General features: G+C 39.4%; 1 protein-coding gene across 6 annotated transcripts in view; it reads left to right on the top strand.

Annotated features, from left to right (window-relative positions):
- The window catches only part of LOC132825082 (uncharacterized), a 102,057-nt gene that overhangs the window by 25,510 nt on the left and 62,729 nt on the right, over positions 1-13,818 (top strand). For 5 of the 6 annotated variants that reach the window (XM_060840082.1, XM_060840096.1, XM_060840081.1 and 2 more), the window contains 3 exons: positions 5,954-6,066; positions 6,751-6,844; positions 13,491-13,788. In XM_060840082.1, coding sequence (XP_060696065.1) covers positions 5,954-6,066; positions 6,751-6,844; positions 13,491-13,788 — 505 coding nt within the window. The remainder of the gene's footprint in view (positions 1-5,953; positions 6,067-6,750; positions 6,845-13,490; positions 13,789-13,818) is intronic. The other variant, XM_060840088.1, reaches the window with a different exon arrangement.

Below are 13,818 nucleotides of genomic sequence, written 5' to 3'. Positions count from 1 at the left end.
AACCGTGAACAGTTTTACACCCCTTATTTAAGGAACGATATACTGGCATTAGAGGCAGTCCAGAGAAGGTTCAGCAGGCTGATCTTGAGATGAGAAGGATTTTGTTAGGAAGACAGGTTGTGTAGCTTCGGCCTGTACTCTTGCAAATTTAGAAGATTGAGAGGTTACCTTATTGAAACATACAAGAATATTAGCAGACCTGATAGGGTAGATATGGAAAGGTTACTTTCTCTTGTGGGAGACTGTAGGATTAACAAGTATAAACTCAGAATAAGGGGTAACTCTTCTAAGACAGAGATGAGAATTTCTTTTGAGGGTAGTGAATCTGTGGAATATTTTATCGCAGAGGGCTTTAGAAATGTATCGTTAAGTATATTCAAGGTTGATGTTATTACTTGGTAAGGGAATCAAGGGTTTCATAGAATCCCGACTGTGGAAACAGGCTATTTGGCCAAACGAGTCCATATTGACTCTCTGAAGAGTATGCTGAAAATGTGTTGCTGGTTAAAGCACAGCAGGTTAGGCAGCATCCAAGGAACAGGAAATTCGACGTTTCGGGCCAGAGCCCTTCATCAGGAATGAGGAGAATGTGCCAGGCAGGCTAAGATAAAAGGTAGGGAGGAGGGACTTGGGGGAGGGGCGATGGAGATGTGATAGGTGGAAGGTGGTCAAGGTGAAGGTGATAGGTTGGAGTGGGGTGGGGGCGGAGAGGTCAGGAAGAAGATTGCAGGTTAGGAGGGCGGTACTGAGTTGAGGGAACCGACTGAGACAAGGTGGGGGGAGGGAAAATGAGGAAACTGGAGAAATCCGAGTTCATTCCTTGCGGTTGGAAGGTTTCCAGGCAGAAGATGAGGCGCTCCTCCTCCAGCCGTCGTGTTGTTATGTTCTGCCGATGGAGGAGTCCAAGGACCTGCATGTGCTCGGTGGAGTGTATCCCCTCCTACTCTACATTTCCCCTGACAAATGCATCTAACCTACACATCCCTGAATGCATGGCCAGTTCACCTAACTGCACATCTTCGGATTGTGGGAGGAAACTGGAGCCCTCTGAATAAACCCATGCAGACACGGGGAGAATGTGCAAACTCCATGCAGAGTTACCCGAGGCTAGAATTGAACCCAGGTCCCTGGCGCTGTGAGGCAGCAGTGCTAACCACTGAGACATCATACCACCATGGGGAAAAGGCATGAAAATGGTATTGAAGATGATCTGATCATATCAGCTATGATCTCATTGAATGGCAGAGCAGACTCAATGGACTGAATGGCCTGTCTTTTGCTCCCATGTCTTGTAGTCAAAAGAAGATAATATTGAATTAATGCAGATGTTTGTTAGAAAGAAATGAAATATAACTATGCCAGCAGAACAAGGAGCTTTGAAGTGGGAACAAAATGACCCTTCACTGAGTTTTGAGCATTTTTAAGGTTGTTGTAGGGTGAAAGGGTTGAATATCTACTTTGAAGATTTTATAATGAGACTTTCACATAGTGCTTTTATGGTGTCAAATAGTTATTTTTCCCTTTATTATGAAATAAACTTGGGTGTTCTTTTGTTAAAAGTACATTGACAACCTCTGTGAATATGTTCAGTGACTGACCTTCCAGGTAAGCAAATTGCAAAAATAAAATTTACCTGCCATGGCATGTTTCACTGTAGGATCTGACATGTTCATTATTACCATCAGCTAAGGTCATGACATGAAACTGGAACAAGCAAATGAGAGGGTAAAAGATTAGTGTGTCTTATGTTGAATATTAAACATTCAAAAGAGCTCAAGTGTAAAGTTTGTGGTTACCCTTTTGAACAGTACTTTTAATTGTTTCACAGTAAGGATAGGAAACATTGTTTTATTGTTTCTCTTTCTTGTCATTTGGCATTCTATCAAAGGATAGTAAGTAGCAAGTGGCTGAAAGCATAGATGTTCTTGCTTAATTTTTCCATGGGGCAAATGACAGTTCAGGGTGTTATAATTTAGCATCTTCTCCCAACACCACCACTTGCATTCAAAGAGAGTTTCTACAATCAGATTGGCTGCTATGAAGAGAAATTTCTGCACTTGTATATGTCCTGTGTAGAATACTGTACCATGAGCAATTGTTTTTAATTATATACGCAATGCTTCAAATTATATGGGATACTGCAAGTGTTATCCAGTCTTGTCCTTGGAAAGAGAATTGAAACAAATATTTACATTCATGAAGTGTCTGGACAGAATAGATAAAGAGAAACTGGAGAGATTAAGAGCCTGCTCTAAGATGTTTAACAAAAGAAGAGGGATATGAAGATGTTTTTAACGCGGTAAATACTTGTAATCTACAATACACTGCCTGAGCATAGTGGATTTAAATTTGAAGCCTTTGAAGGAAAATTGGATCACTAAAAGAAAAGTAAAAGCATTTGCAGAACTATTTTTTGAAGGTAAGTCCTTCCAGACAGCTGGCATGTAAATGAGAAGTCAGGTGGCTGCCTCCTGTGACAAAATATCATATGATTCTATAACTCTGCAAAGTTATGCAATTAGACTAATACATACTTATGTTCAAGTACAGTAATTGCATAGTTGAAATATATAGCAAGAACCAGTGGTACAGATGTGCAGATAACAATTGAATTAGATTAGATTAGACTTACAGTGTGGAAACAGGCCCTTCGGCCCAACAAGTCCACACCGACCCGCCGAAGCGAAACCCACCCAGACCCCTACATTACCCCTTACCTAACACTACGGGCAATTTTAGCATGGCCAATTCACCTGACCCGCACATCTTTGGACTGTGGGAGGAAACCGGAGCACCCGGAGGAAACCCACGCAGACACGGGGAGAACGTGCAAACTCCACACAGTCAGTCGCCTGAGTCGGGAATTGAACCCGGGTCTTCAGGCGCTGTGAGGCAGCAGTGCTAACCACTGTGCCACTGTGCCACCGTGCCGCCCACCAATTAATTCCACGTTAGATGAGATGTCATCTTTAGAATGTCCACAAGCGTGACCAGGATCTTCTAATTGCTTGCAATTTGTATGTAACACCTTGTTCCCATGTTTATACTTCTGCCTGAAACATGTTGCAATGTTCCAGTCCAGTATCTCACTTTCTACTAAAGCACTTACCAGCCTTGTGGACTCAGTGCAGAATTGTTGTTGTTGGAGAACATTACTGCACAAACTCCTCACGGCAATGGTCATAGGTCTGACTGTATTTAGCTGCTTTCATTTATGACATTCCCTCCAGCATAAAATGAGTGGGGAAGTTGGTGATTGCGCAATGTTCCATACCATTCTCAACTCATCAGATACTGAAGAATCACTGCCAATTCCTAGGCTCGGGCTAAAAAATGACAAGAAATGTTTCTACCACTCAAGTGGTAAGCATTGGCCATCTCAAACAAGAGAGTCTAGCCATTGTCCCTTGACATTCGTTAGTATTGCCATTGCTAAATCCCCAACTATTAACATCCTGGAAATTACCATTAAAATTGAAGCGGATCACCTGTAGCTCCTGCTAAGATAAGGCTGGAGCTGGGAATTCTTAGGCAAGTGTATCACATCCTAACTTCTCAAATCATCATCTACAGAGCATAAATCAGGATGATGTTGGGATACTGTTCCTGTCAGCTGGATGAATGCAGCTCCAATAATATTCAAGAAGCTTAATACAAGCTGGACTGTACTTGATCAACAACTCCTTCGCAAACTTAAACATTTACTCCTTTCACCACTGATGTGCAGTGGCAGCAGGGTGTAGCATATGTAAAATGCACTGTATCAACTTCGATAGCACCTCTAAACCCATGAACCCTATCCCTGGAATCAAATAAGAGGGGGGCAAGGGGGCATGGGAATATCACATTTGCAAGCCCTTTTTAAGCCAAATATCATCTGGATTTTGAACTATATCACTGTTTCTTCATTGACACTCAGTTTGATTAGATTAGATTACTTACAGTGTGGAAACAGGCCCTTTGGCCCAACAAGTCCACACCGTCCCGCCGAAACGCAACCCACCCATACCCCTACATTTACCCCTTACCTAACACTACGGGCAATTTAGCATGGCCAATCCACCTGACCCGCACATCTTTGGATTGTGGGAGGAAACAGGAGCACCCGGAGGAAACCCACGCAGACACGGGGAGAATGTGCAAACTCCACACAGTCAGTCGCCTGAGTCGGGAATTGAACCCAGGTCTCAGGCGCTGTGAGACAGCAGTGCTAACCACTGTGCCACCGTGCCGCCCATAAAGAAGGCTGGCAGGAAGAACAAGAACATAATCAAGACTAGACATAATGCGAGGTATTGATAAGCTCCTGTGAGACCAAGACCTGAGAGCTCTCCTGCTGACAGCACTGTGCATGTATCTGTACCAGATAGATTGCAGTGGTTTAAGAAGACAACTCATTGCCACATTCTCATGAGTGATTGGGGTATGCAACAAAGGTTGGCCTTGTCAGCAATGCGCACTGCCCAAGGAGGAAAAAATTAAAAATGCTTCTAATCTTCAAGGATTGGTCACAAAATACCTCTGGCTAATTTCGTAATGAAGCATGGGCAATTCCTTTCTGACTACTGAAGATGTCAAGCGACATTACAGATGGAGAAATACAATACTTCACGAAATATCTATTATCCATATACAAGTTTTTGTCTTTCATACTCTCCAGTTCATTTTTGAGTGTTTGCTTCATGTTCCAGGAACTTGTGAAATAGATTGACCACATGATGAGAAATACTTCTCAGGTTTGTATTCGCTTTTGTTATTGGGTATCTTTATTCTTATTGCCCCAGTCCTCCTGAATTTATTTATATTGTACAGCCTGTTCACTTTGGCTAAATAATGCTTTCAAAATTTTGAAGAAATTGTATCATATTTCTTTGAATGTTTTGAAGTAAATCTCAGCCTTTCATGGTAACTAATGTATGTCCTTTGGCCCAATTTGGAATTGTTTCGGGGGACTAAGGTCACTCATCACATGACTGACCCAGGCAGTTGATTTCAAACCATAACTCTGAACGGGATGTACAATTATGTGTTGAATAATGGTGCAGACCTTTGTCTTGGTCTCGCAGAAGCTTATCAATACCTCTCATTATGTCTAGACTTGATTATGTTCTTGTTCTTCCTGCCAGCCTTCTTTTACTATGCTCCTTAAATTTAAAGCCAAATGACACTGATTATGTTCTAACCTGTGCCAAATCTTTCACTTATCCCTAATATATAATCCTATAACTCTCTGAATATTTATCTGCGCATTTCTTGAGTATCTCTTATTTTGATTGTTACAGCATTGGTGACCACATCTTGAGGTGCATGAGTTCTAAGTCTGGAATTGATTATTTAATCCTTTCCACTCTAACATGCTTTGCTTTTTGAAGGCAGTTCTTTAAAACATATATTTTACCAAATTTTTGGTTATCTGCTGTAATATCACCTCATGTGGCTCCGTATTTATGATATCCTATGAAATGCCTTGGATTGTTGCATTCCATTTAAGACACAATATAAATATGAACTGATATTGTTAGGTATAATTAGAACAACAGCTAAACTGCATCCTCACTATGGGTTTTGAATTACAGACTTATGCTATGTGTCTAAAACCAAATACAAAGTACATTCAAAAGCTGATTTTTGACATAAAGAATTGTTTTAATTATTTTGTTAACATTGAGGATGTCTGTTTTTGCCTGTAATAAAGTTTGAAGTGCATAGCTTCTTGATAGTGCTGCTGTGTAACAGTTACGATTAACTATTAAGGAATTCTCCAACCACAAATGGATAAATAATCTGAATGTTACACTACAAATTTAGCGTAATGGAATGAGTTGAGAAGTTACTTTTGTTTAAGTTGAACCCATATTACTGAAGCATGATTGGCTACAGTTATTTTTGGTGTTTGAAGCTTAAATTAATGAAGACTGAAATTAATTTGGTATTAATTTTTGACTATTTTTAGACAGTATTAATAACAGTGGTTCACATCTGGATTCTGCATCTTGCTTTAAAGTCCAGCTTCCAAAAGAGAAAAACCTAGTCAAAGAATCACCAACAGATCTTCAGGGTAACAAGGTAATAAAATACATAAATTTTATTTTATCTTGTTTGGGGTTTTTACATCACTAATTTGATTTTCTCTAATCTCTTAACTAGTCTTATTAGAAGTGTGTATTGTGATTGTTGTGATTTTTAAAAATCATAGTAAATTGGAGGTTGTATGGGGAATTGCTATTTTATTAGGAGGGAGATGAATTTATGTTTCTGTGAGAGAGTTAACATCGTTCCAGTGTTAACATTTGCAGTTTTCAGACCAGCTGCATATGGTTAACTGCTCTATGACAACTTCCAATGTGTCTTATTTCAATCTTCTGTTATGTATAGTGTGCTTCTTATTAACACCTGTATAATATATTTGGTGCACTTTATCTACTCAGAAATGTATTGATACAATGAGGTTAATTTCAGTTACGATCCTTGAAAGCAATAGAGTAATGAGATCTTCATTCAGCAGGTTTGGTTAGACTTGAGACAAGACCCCAGAGGTAAAAGGTTTCATAACTGTAGCTATTGGTCCGTTAAACACAAATTTAATGTGAATCTCTTCACTTAGTATACAAAAGAAAAGATACAATACTTTCCTGCAGGCTGGGTAAGATGGGGCACAATGATTGAAAATTAAGGGTTGGAGACACTTAAATGAAGGAAAGTGTTTAGTTTATATGCTTTTTTAAAAGATTATTTATTTTTTCCTCTTAGACATTGACTGCTGCCAGAACTCCATTGCAGGTACCTGAAAATAATCAGTCTCAAGTTGAAGATTCTTTCATAGACAAGAAAAAAGAAAGCAATGGTTTGTGCCACTTATTTCATTTTGTTATTTTGTAGTAATGTTGCTTCAGCACTTTGATGCATTTGCTGGGTTGATTGTAAGATGCAACATTGTAGGGTTTGTCACTTGCAGATTGGAGAGATAAACAGTCCTATGGAAAGTTCGTATGGCTTTTTTTTTCAATTTTGAGCTGTAAAATGTTCAAAACCCAGCAAGTGCTAGTTATTCTGTTCTTGAATATAATCAAGAGCTAAAATAAAAACAAAGAACTGTAGATCCTGGAGATCTGAAATAATATCAAATTGCTGAGAAACTCAGGTCTGGCAGCATTTGTAAGGTTACTGGACTCAATGTTAACTCTTTCTCTCTCTACAGATGCTGCCAAACCTGCTGAGTTTCTGTTCCCTGTTTCTGTTATAAATAGGAACTGTTCTGTTCAACTTAAAATATCTACTTTAGAAGTTTGTTTGAAATATCTACAGCATTGATTTAAGTAGACTCTTTAACAACACTTCATGTTTCAATGAGTTGGGTGAAAGAATGTAAATTATATAATTCGTGCTTATCAACTTCTTTAAAGTATCAAGCAAACTTAGTTAAAATCAATGATACTACCTTTATAAACTGGGTGAGAATTTACAGAGATGTAAATCTAGCAGGTAACAAAAATGACCAGACAGGGCTTTCTGTTTACTGTTTTTTTTTGGCTGTGTTATCAAATATGTGCCTCAATGTGAAGTTGAGACTTGTGCATAATGGGTATGATGGCTGAAATAATATAGAGCCAAGATGGCATCCAAAAGCATAAAATCAATCGGGCCAGATGGTGTGATTGGACATTTGTGTAAAAAACAAAAGGAAATTTAGACTAGATCATCTTGCACACATTATATTTAGCGTTATGTGCTGTCAGATTTTTGTCATTTATGTTGCAATCATGAGTGCTCAATTTTCTTTTCTACTCTCTCTCTCTCTCTCTCTCCGCTGGTTAAAATTAAAAATTAAATGCAACTAGATTGACGATGTGGTCAATCTCAGACCATATCAGGTTCGATATTTAAAACAAGTCTAAATTCCTTTAGTCAATAAGAAATAACTGGGTGATTTAAAAAAAAAACAAACATACTCAAATAAATATGCGAAGGTGAAGAAGCAGTTTGGGTTATGCAAGTATGTAAATACACACGCACCACACCCTGGAGAAAAAAGGTGGTTTAAAAATGACACTTTTTATTGAACTTTATTATCCCGCACTTAAAGTTTGGTAGAATATACATTATTGAAAAATACAATATTTATCTTGCATGAGAGTAAAATGTTTATGTGTTGGTAGAGATGCCCACCAGCTTTGACAAAGTCTGTCAAAAAAAGATAAAAGCATGGCTTGTCTTAAACACTGTTCTGATTTTGCAGTTATTCACTTACCCAAGTTGCTGGCACTTGTTGTCTTCCTGGTTCTAGCTGGTAGAATTCCTTACGCTGGACATGAATTATCTCCAGGCATTTTCCATGAGTGGCAGTGATGAATTCCAGTGGATTTTCAGCTCAAACTCTTTGCTGAAAGAGGTATTAAAAAGAGGGTGCATTACGCTGTGATGTTCAGTAACGTCAAATGCTCTCTCCGAGTGAGTCCAAAATGCAGTTGTAAAATGAAATCAAACTACAGGAGATGCTGGAATCTGAAATAAAACAAGAAAGTTCTGGTGTGTCTCAGGAGGTCTTGCGGCATCTGTGGAAGAAGAATCTTGAGTTTTGAGTTCAATATGATTCTTCTTCGGAATTGAAGGGAACTGGAAAAATGGTGTGCTGTATATTGTCGAAACTGTGGGAAGAGGAGCAAGAAGAAGAAGTAGTTAAGGTATCTTGCAGCTGGAATTAAACTTTTCTTCTGTCATAGCAATTCATCTGTAATGTTTAAGATATGGGGCATCACACATTCTTTGTGGACTAACAATTGGAAAAATATTTCTTTTATAGCAATTATTATTAAAAACATATTAGTTGCCATAATTAAAAATCTTTTCTCTGACTTAATGGACATCATAATTTAAATCTGTGCACTGATTTTAATGGCAACTAAAAAAAACCTCCAGATTGACATTGGTGCCTCAGTGAGACTAATTTCCCTCGGGAGGGGAAATTGAAGTAACAGATTTCCATCCAGGAAGATTATTTTCTTGGCCAGAATAGAACCTTTCTTGCACTGCCTGAAATATTCAGTCATTGCAATCTTTTGACACTACACCCCAAGCTCAGTTGGAATCAAGCTGTGCTTGTTCTACGACCATTGAATCAGATGACATGTTAATGGAATGTTCTATTTTGACCTTGAAGCTCTAAGTGCCATTCTAAGATAAGAAAAGATTATCCTTCTGGAGACATTAATAGGGTTGACTGTGACATGATGTCTAAAGAGGTACCCTTCGGGAAAAACAGTGAGAGAATTCAATTTGAACTTTGTTGTCCTCCTGACAAGGTGTTCCCTGCTTTGGCCTCGTTATAGTAATCATAAACTTCATAAATATTTTCTGCCAGAGGACAAATATAAAAAAAACTCAGGCCATCCCACATCAAATGCTGGCACCTCCTGAATTATGCAGTAGTTTGTGTGCTTGGAACTGATGCCTGCTGAAGCAACTTAGTCGATTGGAAAAGAATATCCAACTAATATAAAGACATTATAAGAAACAAAAAAGAAATGAGCAAAAGATCAATGTCTTAGCTTGACCAGTTGATATCGTCAAAAATCTTCATGCACCCAACTTGGTTTCAAAACAGTGGGACAAGTCAAGTCAGCTATACTGGACACCAGTGTCCAGACCATTGGCTTTAGACAACACTGTCGCCAAGACTAGTTTGACAAAAAAGATGTAGAATATCTGACCTTCTGGAACAACAATGAGCAAATTTTCTTGACTGTCAGAACAACTAAAGGTCACAAGTCAAGAAGATAACATTCCACTTTGAGGCTGACATCAAAAGCGAAATCTGGAACATGTGGTGGAAAGAGAGAGAACCTGAGCAATCCACGAGAATGTTCACCGTGCCACATACACATCATTGTTTGAAGCCACTAAAGCCATCGTTGAACAAATTCAAAATGGACAAAGTCATCTTCATTCATAGGATGGTGTATCCCTTCTTAAGAATACCAATGTTATCCTTCATTGCAGTTAAGTGAATTAATGTATATTGAAAAGAGCAGTGTATTGTGACAGTGATGGTGTCTCTACCTCTGAGCCAGGAAGTCTGCAGACAAGTCATAACATCTCGGAACAGGTTGATTAGAAATATCCATGTTGATAAAGTGGTGAGGCTCTTCTGGAGTAGTGAAGGTGTCCCTGCATCTGAACTAAAAGGTCTGGATTCAAGTCCTGCCTACCTCAGGTGTGTGTAATAACATGTCTGAGCAGGTTGACTCAGAATTAATATGTTGAGAAAGGAATGTCATATAGCTTTATTCAGGAAAAGATGATTGAAATAACTACACAAGGCTGGTATCATGTCACCAAGTCACCCTTTGTTTACATGTGCACAGTACATAGATTCTGGTGAGCCAGTCCTGACAAGATGACTAGATTCCTGTCTCTCGTGCCCAAAGTGTCTATGGAGAGTTTTCTTCTCTTTAGCTGGAATCAAGGCTGCATCCGTCTTGGTCTCTGAGGTTTCCTGGACACTACACGAAACAGGAGAACCCACAGTTCCTGACAGGCCTTTCGGCTGTTCTAAGGGGCCAGATATGTTTTGTGCCTGCCCAGTTTGTGAGGTAACAACTTTCAGGTGATCCATGTTTGTTCAGTACTGCCTCACCTATCAAGCTTTATATGTCTTGGGACTTGACTTTGGGTTGACTTCACCTCGTACTCATGCAGGGCCATTTCTATGGTTTTGACACCAAACCTCATCCCTGAAGGATTGGTGTTCCTGCTGCCGTTTCACTTTGCCCCCGGAGAGGGAGTCTTCTCCCTATTAACAACTTTGCTGGGGCTATCCCGTAGTTGCATGAGTGGTGGTCCTACAATCGATCAGGAACCAGGACAGTTGGTATCAAATGAAGCTATAGTTGTTTCTTTAAGTCTGTCTTGATCATTTGGCCTGCTGTTTCTGCTAGACTGTTGGACGATGGACAGTTTGGAATTAGCTGAACATGCTAAATGTCAATCAAGTGTTTCTGAAATTCGAATTCCCTGCAGTAAATGACATCCCATTGTCTGTGGTCAATACTTCCAAGAGTCCTTGTATTGCAAACAATGCTCGCAGCTTTTCAGTCATCATTCCTCACTTTGCCAATCAACTCTATGCACATCCAACCACTTTGGGCATCCACAAAGACCCAGGAACATCGAGCGCATGAAAAGACTGGCATAATCAATGTGTAACCGAGTCCAAGCTTTACTTGGCCACTCCCACGAATTTGGGCGGCGCTGCTGAAGGTAATGTTTGTCCTTTTAGGTACTCTGAGCACTACTGCACCAACACAGATATGTTGGCATCCATTCCTGGTCACCAGACATATATTTTTCCTAACGTCTTTTTGGAAATCCCTGAATGACCCAGTATCTGGCAGCGACCTTTACTTGGGATAATTGCTCTTGCTCCCCATTATTGCACCGGTATTGACCTCCATGAGAACTGGGTGACCATTTAATTAAACGTTTATTTTGTTTCTGATTTGGATGTTGCTATTCAATTTAACTGTTCCAAAGTACATGTAGGTGGCGTTTGCAGGGAATGCAGTCTTCTGGATACCAATCTATGAGTTCTCCTCCTCAAGTCAGGCCTCGTAGGACTCCTTTGCTGTCTCGAGTCCGCATACTAGCAACAACTACAATGGCTTGCTGGCCCGGATCCTGAAGAGCATTTCAGCCATTTGGCGGAGGCTCAGTTTTGTTTTGGCATTTTGCTGTGGGCTGACCTAGGGTCCTTCTCACAATATGCCTTGTGTGAGACTCTACGATTGCTTACGCTCAGACAGATAAGTGTTCACTTCCATTGGGATGCCCTCTAGTTCCCATGCTCCACTTGCTACATTTTGTCATGACAAATCCAGTTCTCATGCTTGCTTGAAGTCCAGTTAGCTTCAGGTAGTAGGCGTTTTTGCATGGTTATGTTATTAATCCCACATACCAAACAGGGTCTGAGCATCTTTTTCATGGTTAACCCAAAATCACATGCCTCTACCAGTCATCTTAACCGTGTTAAAAACTTGGTACAGATTTCCCAGTTCTCGAGCAGCCTCATAAGACCGATAGTGCCTCAGAATTAGACTAGATTTGTGGTTGTAATATTCCTTAGCTAAATCTGTCAACTTGTGAAAGACTTTGGTATCTGGTGCTTCAGGGCAAGTTAGACTCCTAATACCGGAAAATAATGCAGGTCCACAAACAGTCAGAAGGGTTATTTGTTGGTTTTCATCTGTTCCAACGTCAAACGCCTAGAAAATTAAATAGTCTTTTCCATATAACCGGCCTAGGCTGCGATGGCAGGATTAAACAAGTCAAACTTCCCAAATAAAGGATGATATCAGTAATGCTTACCCATTTAAAGATGACTGTGTTTCGAGTGAAATTTTTGAAAGCGTATACTGTTGTGCCATGTTTCCACTGAACTGACTGCCTAAAGTTTGGTATCTCGTCACCAAGTCACCCTTTATTTACATGTGCACAGTATGTAGGTGTTGACCAGCCGGCTCTGAGCCGGTCCTAAGAATGAGGAAACTCTGAATCTCCATTTTATACCTGTCACTCAGGGCTTCCCTTGGCCCAGGTTTACAACCCCAATCAAGGATTTCATAGTTAATAAGATCCACCTGGTCTTGGTTCCAGTCACTACAGAGATGAAATACAGTGAGGTACTGTATTCTGCAGGAATGTCTCGTAAGACCTGCTTTAAACAATATGTTGTGTCGCAAGACGTGTAATTTAAGTGCAAATAAAAGATTCATCTTTAGGCTAAAGTTAATGTGAATTAACATTAGTTGTCCCTCAATTTGAAGATGCTATTTGCTCAGCATCCCATGTTTCTGCCATGGTGGTCTTATGAGAGAAGAGACTAATTGTCAACCCTCCAATCTTTGGACATACGGGGCAGGATATCCTGCAAAATAGTGGGATTTGGTTCTGAAAAAGAGTCATACTGGACTTGAAACGTTGACTGTTTCGCAATCCACAATGCTGCCAGACATATGAGTTTTTCCAGCACTTTTTGTTATTATTTCGTATTTCCAACATTCATAGTATTCTTGTTTTATGAGCGGGAATTGCAAATCTGATACACAGTGAGCAGTGAACAACATTTTGTGTGCGGAATGAACATTTTTCATCTAACTCTTCCTACTTCCTAAGAAGCTTCTAATTTTTTTTATTGACTCTCAATTTGTTGTTTTCCTTTAAATCACAATTGAAGTAATTGTCTGAGAACAATGTGCTGATTCTGCAGTTTTTAATAACTATTAGTAATGACAGTTCGCTGAAGCTGTTTATTATGTGCGTTTCGCTCAACCAGTTTGTTTGTGTCTTTATAGATCAAAAAATCTTTCTTTTGGTGAAAATTGAGTAGAATTTATTTTTAATTACTTCTGTACTTTTTGTTTTGCAATGGCTGTTTATGCAAGTTTTATACATATGCATAAGTCCTTTAAGTTTTTTTTCCTTTTTTTTGTCTGAAGGCTATTGCAGTTCAAGTAAACGAACGCAGCTTCAGCTGGTAAAAGCAGCTGATGTTAATAACAAAACCAATGAGTGTGCTGGTGGTGGTGACAATATTGTTAACCATGATGATGATGGTGAAAGAGGCTTTGTTGATGAAGCAGAAGAGCACCATTTTGTTACATTGAAGATCCTAGAGCCAGAAACAGATGTGTCCCCTGTGGAAAAAAATGGGATTACTTACAATGCAGAAACATCAGTTATCAACTCAACTCCAAATGATTCAGCTTTACCTCCAGGATCTAAACCAAATATGAGGTATAAAAATGGTACCTTAGTTCGAGTAGA

The sequence above is a fragment of the Hemiscyllium ocellatum genome, chromosome 2, assembly GCF_020745735.1.
Source record: "Hemiscyllium ocellatum isolate sHemOce1 chromosome 2, sHemOce1.pat.X.cur, whole genome shotgun sequence".
Taxonomy (NCBI): domain Eukaryota; kingdom Metazoa; phylum Chordata; class Chondrichthyes; order Orectolobiformes; family Hemiscylliidae; genus Hemiscyllium; species Hemiscyllium ocellatum.
Note: the sequence above shows the minus strand (reverse complement) of the source record. Positions and strands in the feature narration are given on the sequence as shown.